The 6,428-nt window shown below is 44.9% G+C and overlaps 1 protein-coding gene across 2 annotated transcripts; it reads left to right on the top strand.

Annotated features, from left to right (window-relative positions):
- The first annotated feature begins 1,131 nt into the window (after window positions 1-1,131).
- LOC119320477 (gamma-glutamylcyclotransferase 2-3-like) lies at window positions 1,132-5,374 on the top strand. 2 transcript variants are annotated; one of them, XR_005155020.1, is made up of 9 exons: window positions 1,132-1,363; window positions 1,547-1,932; window positions 2,035-2,325; window positions 2,474-2,598; window positions 2,698-2,825; window positions 2,927-3,001; window positions 3,103-3,168; window positions 3,358-4,511; window positions 5,124-5,374. XR_005155020.1 is itself a non-coding variant. In XM_037594554.1 (8 exons), exons 4-8 carry the CDS (start codon window positions 2,490-2,492, stop codon window positions 3,457-3,459), a joined length of 480 nt encoding a protein of 159 aa, XP_037450451.1. In that variant the 5' UTR covers window positions 1,132-1,363; window positions 1,547-1,932; window positions 2,035-2,325; window positions 2,474-2,489; the 3' UTR covers window positions 3,460-5,374. The 2 variants fall into 2 exon arrangements, 1 of the variants encoding a protein (XP_037450451.1); XM_037594554.1 differs by having other exon boundaries at window positions 3,358-5,374.
- The last annotated feature ends 1,054 nt before the right edge of the window (window positions 5,375-6,428 follow it).

Here is a 6,428-nt window from a genome sequence, read left to right as displayed (position 1 = left end):
CATTTGCGAGCATTTACCAGCAAACTATTGTTGGGTAGCAAATCCACTAGCCATAAAACACAATACTCAAGAACAATGCCTTGAAAAAGAGAATTTAAAATAGAGAAAAGTATATTTCGTCCCTCGATTATACCAATTGTTTAGAAATGGTCCTTCAACTTGAAAACTAGAAGAATTTAGTCCCTCCAACTGATAACACCAGATGACTTTCATCCCTTAGGTTGCTTCGTCCCGCTCCTCCTCCTACAAGAGAGAGGGGATGGGGGGGGGGGGAGGGGGTGAGGTGGACAATGAGATGACCAAATCAGCAGTCAAAACCATGCCATATTGGCGCAAAATGACTCAAAGCAACCAATGAATGTAAAATATCCGCTTGAAGTTGATGGGCCATTTTCACACTATCGTTAAAGTTTGTGGGGTGAAAATATATTTTTCTCTTCAAAAGAAAATGCGCATGCAAACGATATTGCAAGTCCATCCAGATAGACCCAGCGTGGAATTAGTAAGGACACTGATGCCTCCTGCCTAATTTTCTTACCTTTCTTCGATGAGCTCGGAAAAATGACAAGAACATGCATGCAAGAGGGTCGCATGTGTCTTTTCCGTTAAGATCAGGGGAAAATGAAACAGGTTCAGACAGTTAAAGCAAGGGCCTCACAAAGCGATGGATGAAGCAACTCCACAAGAAAAACACTAGTGCAGTGGGCTTGGATTCAACGCCTTACCAGAAACCGTTGGCGTACCTTGAACTACACGTACATATACACGCAACCAAGCAAGTACGCACGCTCTGCTTCTCAGGCTTTTTACTTCAAATTTTATTTAATAGTGCTAACTTTCGCATAAGAGCTAGCTAGCCGAGCTCTCATGCAGGCAAAGTCATGTCTTATATTGATGAGTTAAATGCACCGGAGGTCTTAAAAGTTTTGTTGGGGTGTCATTTTAGTCCTAATTTTTTCAAAAGCACCATCTCTATTTCTAATGGAGCAGTTGGTGAATAGTCTGCGCGGTTTATTTTCGCTGGGTTTTTTTCGTCTGGTTTATTTTTCGTCCCTCCCCACCCCACGCTCCACCAGAAAAAACTCGAGTGACCCCATATGCCCTATCCCTAACCCGCTCTCGTCTCCCTCGGACGCAGCCGGCAACCGAATCGATCCCATCTCCGATCTCCCTGCCGCTGACTCTTCGTAGCCGCCGCCCACGTACGAGTTCGTATGTTGCCACCGCGGCCGCCGCGTCCCAGGGCAGGGCGGCTAGAATCCCTATCGTCGGGATTGCCCCCGCCGAACTCCGTGCCATGGCGAGATCCAGCAGGCCATGGCGGCGATCAGCGCCGGGACAGGACATGGAGCTGCTCGTCAAGGTCCGACCCCCTTCCCTTCCCGTCCCTAGCGTCAAGGTCTTTGATTCCCTTCCCTGATGCCATTTGATCTGATTCGTACCTCGGGCGCCATGGCCGAGCATCCATATATCTATCCATCCCCAATTCAATTCAGTTCATTAGCACTCGTACATCTCAACCCAACCGAATTGAATCTTGCTGTAGGTTGGACGCGCGGTTGCTGCTGGAGCGGCTGCGGAACAAGAGGCTGGTCTTCATGGGGGACTCGCTGAACCAGAACCAATGGGAGTCGATGGTGTGCCTGGTGTCGTCGGTGATCCCGTCGCGCGACCAAAAGTCTCTGGCCAAGTTCATGGGGCCCAACGGCTCTCTCAACGTGTTCACGACGGCGGAGTACAAGGCGACGGTGGAGTTCTACTGGGCGCCGTTCCTGGTGAGCTCCAACTTGGACGACCCGCAGGTGCACAGCGTGGCGGACCGTGTTATCGCCTGGCGGTCCATCGCCAAGCACGCCCGGCACTGGCACGCCGCCCACTTCCTCGTCTTGAAACCTACGTCTGGTGGCTCAACAACTTTGAGATGAAAGTGTTGTGAGTCCTTCGTCCTCCCTCCATTGCTTGCTTGGTTCATTGGGTGAATCGGTGTGAGTGATGAATATGATGATGATTGATAGGGATTCTTGCTGGTTGCAGGAAGAATCCTCGGGCGTTGCCGGTCAAGTACATGCTGGTGGACTGGCCGGTGGCGTACAAGGAGGTGCTCAAGACGTGGGCAAACTGGGTGGACCTCGGCGGAGGAGACGAGAGAAGGCCACGGTCTTCTTCTCCCCCCTTTCCGACCCGAAACCCATATCTATCCATCCGAGGAGAGAAGACCGCAGGCGGAGGAGAGGAGACGCGGTTGAGGTAAGAGGAGTCAAATCCCAAACCTGCTCCTCCCCACGCGCCGCCGACCCACCCGCAACATTCTTTCCGGTGTTCCAGGTAACTGAATCCACCTACGGTCTATCCGTACCTTTTTTTGGGGATTTTTTTGAACTGTTTTGGGGATTTCGATTTGGGGGCGATGTTGACATGATTGTTCGAGCTGGGGGAATGGCTTCTTGTGCGCTCAGTTTGTTGTCGTCTGCAGGGGAAACAACAGCAAGATGGTGGTGCATGTCTTTGGGTATGGGTCCCTGATCTGGAACCTCGGCTTCGATTTCGACGAGAAGATCCTGGGATTCATCAAGGGCTACAAGCGAACGTTTAATCTCGGTATTCTTGGTTGCGCCTGAATGATTTGAAGCAAATCTGAACCTGTAACTGTAGTTCTTGGTCTGAAGATATCACATCTCAACTTTTCTTTCTCCGCAGGCACCCGGAGTCGTGCGGCGACCTCACCGTCCTCCTCTTCCACATCGTCCTCGACTGCAAGTTCGTCGCCTCTCTACGAGACCGGCAAAGCCAAGCTCATCGGCCTCTCAGTTCAGAGCAACGTCCAGGCAAGCCGTTCGTCCTGTTTCCTCTCTTCGTCATAGTTGCTCTTCCGTGCGAATGGTGCTATGATGATGATTTCCTATTTGCTTTGGCGTGGGTTCATCAGGTGGAGGAGCAGAAGAAGCTAGACGTGCTCTCTGATGAGGTGTTGGTCAATGCCCTTGTCAGCAGCGGCCGCATCGTATGAATTTTCTCTCATCTCGGTTCTTTTTATTTTTGAACAAGATCATTGGTTCCATTCTGTTTTGTGACACCACTCTGCAAACGACCTCATGTATGCAGTGTGTTCTTGTGTCCGAGGAGGACGAGGAGGCTTCATTCGTGGATCGAAAGCACCATGGGAAGCGTGTAAGAAACTTCCACTATATATGCCCTGCTCACAAACTTGATATGGTTGAGCAATTTTACTTCTGTTGTTTCTGATGAAATGTGTGGCTCATTAGAGCTATTCCACAATTTTGTCCTCACTTTTACCTTTTTACACTTTATACGTGTAGCTTCTTTCAATTTTTTAAGACATTGTTTTTGTTTTTTAAGTCTTCAGGTGTGCAAAATTACTTCTGCGGTGAGCCGACATCTGGTGAACTTGACGAGTACTTCCTGACGGTTGATGTCCTGGAGAACTATGGACTTCTGTAGAAGAAAAAAAACTAGAGTATCTTCGGGCTATATCCCTGTTTGATCTATAAATGTTCGGCAAAATCACTTTGCTTATCAAAAAGTGTGGACATTTGCTTATAAGATCACAGTTTTAGTACTCTCCTTGAGGCTGATTTATTGCTCTTTGCATTGAAGTTTTCAAAGTAATGGCATTTTATCTCTACATTGCTAGCAAAGTGAGGTGCCAGAGATAAATGAAACTCCATGCCAGTGGTGCTGCCTTGATTATAATACATCCAGAAGAAAGACATAAGCTCCTCTGTTCTAATAGCACTTTATTCTTATGAAATCTGGTTTTGAGCATTTTATTACGGAGGGCAGCATGGTTTGTTCAAGGATCAGATGTTACTCGTGCTTCTGAATGCCATGTTTCAGAGCTGATAGCACACGCTTCAGAAAGACAATTGTAGATGATGCGAATAACTTAAGTTTTCTTCAAGCATAAGTACACTGTATGCACTATGAAACAGATTAGGATATTATTACTTACAGAAAAAAGCTGCATGAAAGCAATTATATGGAGTTTCAAACAGGAAAGAAATCACAAAAGATCAGTTTTTCCCTTTCCTTTTTAAGCAGCTTTCGTTTCTTGTACCACATTGCAAAGTAGGTGAACTCTGACTATAACCAAATAGTACTTTGCTGTTTTTGTGTATTCTTAACTGTACACTTGTCCATGCATATGAATTTCTTTAATTTTAAATACCAATACTGGTTTTGAAAAGACTGGTTCATATAATATGCTTAATTATGTTGTGGTTTTTCTGTACCAAGGAATGATCCTGGTGAGTGGTTAAAATATTTGTTGGCACATGTGGCTGTGTTAGTGAGAGGTCAATATGCAGCCTTTTCCACTAATTAGCTTGATTTTGATAAGTTCAGATTCTGAGAAGGAAAAGAAAGCCTCAGGGGCAGAGTATTCAGGAGGACACCAATCCAAACCCATGTCTGAGGCAGCTTGAAAGAAGGTTTGCTGCAGGGAAGAGATGGAAAGAGCGAAATAGAGATGGCAGGGGCGTGATCTGTTGTAGGTATCAAGTGAAGTAATCCTTCCTTCCCCGCTGTTTGTTTTCGCAAGTCTGTTTTGCACAACTCTGTTTGCAGTGCGTGCAGTAACTTATCGATTGCATTTTGAGGGTTTTAGGTGTCAAATATGACCGAACCATTAAAATAAAAGTTGTATATCTTTTCAAGACCTTTCCAACGAATGCTTATTTCCAATTTTTCTTCAGGTATTCTAGGAGATATGCCTATATGAAATTACTGTTAGTTTTCGTCAGACTGCAGTTTCAGTCATGACTTCCTATTTTGCGGGCGGTTTAAAGTAACTTCAAGGCTGAATCTGTCCATGGAGCTATGGATGTATTTTCAGTATTTGGTTTGAGATTTCCATGGATAATTTATTCTCAATTTTTCGCTGAGTATAGTGAAAGATACAACCTTCTGAATGTGAGATCTTCCTGAAACTATATAGTTTCGGTTGTGAGTTTCAAATTGGTTTACCATTTTAACGGTACTTAGAGGCCGAATGTATTGTCTTGAACGAAACTGTTGCATATTGCTTTAGAGGTTTTCTGATACGGTCACAGCTGCCGCAACTAACGAATCATTAACTCCCTCATCGTGTAACTTCCCTGCTGCAGGTGATTGGATCAGCGAACCTTCTCTGTAGTTTAAGATTTGATCAGTTGGAGGAACGTGGTAAGTCCCTGGCAAAATTCTTTCGCCTTGTTAATTCTGCGTTTTTTAGCAGTGCAGCTGGTCCATGTTGTACCATCAGAGTCATCGATCTTTGACAGAATGTAATGCATGAGCAGTATAGTATTCTCTCATATTATGTGAACCCTCAGATACCTTTCCATGAGACTGAAACCAACTGTTTCCCAAATTCTTATGTGTTTGTGTATATGATGGTACATAAGTGAGTTTCACCATTATTGGTCTATTTCTTGATGCTTTTTCCAAGGATATTCGATTGTTGAGTTAATTGTCAGTGATGCCATCACACTGAGTTGCCGTTAAAATGTAAAAGTTACGTTTTTTTGTTTACCAATGCAATTATTTTAATTATTATAGAACATCTGATTGACGATGTGGTCTGTATTACTGGAGTGAGCACTTTTATGGAATGGACTACATGTTAAAGCAGAACCAGTGTAAGCTGATATTCTTCATGTTGTCCTTCAAGACAATATTTCATATGTTGTAAATATTTCGTGGTCACCTGGTATTGGAACCTGACATTTCGCATGGTGGTGAATTACTGAATGCATGCCGAGGCAGTTCCATACAAAAACAATTTCCTAAAATTAAAATAAATGCATTGCTGATTTATTAATACAAATACACCACCAATAAGGCTCTCTCTTGGCAATGAGGTGTCTGCTCGACATATGTTAAGATGAATAGGACCTCCAGTTCGCAGTTCCTGCGCGTGCTGCAGGGCGAACCTGCATCTCTAGCTCGGCAGCTCCAGCTCCTGCTTGATCAAACATCATTTGTAACATTTACCATATCACTATGGTTAAGAGGTGAAATATTTACATGAATAAAATACATTGTAACTTATACGTGTGGCAATGCACCTGCATTCATTTGTTGGCCCGTGGCAACGCACGGGCAGTCTACTAGTTAGGTCCTAATTCTTAAGTAAGTGGTTCACCCAAGGATTTTTTTCACGAGCGCTCATTGACTTGCCTGTGTGGTGCGTTGACCCGTGCCACACAAACACAGAGCCATCCGTCAGGCGAGAAACGTCCTAAAAGTTTCAGGGCAGTGTCACCTTGGTCCTATTTCTTTCAAAATGCATGTTTAGATCCTAATTATGTAGTAAGTGGTTCACCCGAGCGATTGCTGACCTGCTCGCATGACGCGTTGAGACACACCATGTCAACTAAGAGGTCTCTCTCTCTCTCTCTCTCTCTCTCTCCCTCCCTCCCTCCCTCCCT

Source organism: Triticum dicoccoides, chromosome 6B (assembly GCF_002162155.2).
Source record: "Triticum dicoccoides isolate Atlit2015 ecotype Zavitan chromosome 6B, WEW_v2.0, whole genome shotgun sequence".
In the NCBI taxonomy this organism is placed as follows: domain Eukaryota; kingdom Viridiplantae; phylum Streptophyta; class Magnoliopsida; order Poales; family Poaceae; genus Triticum; species Triticum dicoccoides.
Note: the sequence above shows the minus strand (reverse complement) of the source record. Positions and strands in the feature narration are given on the sequence as shown.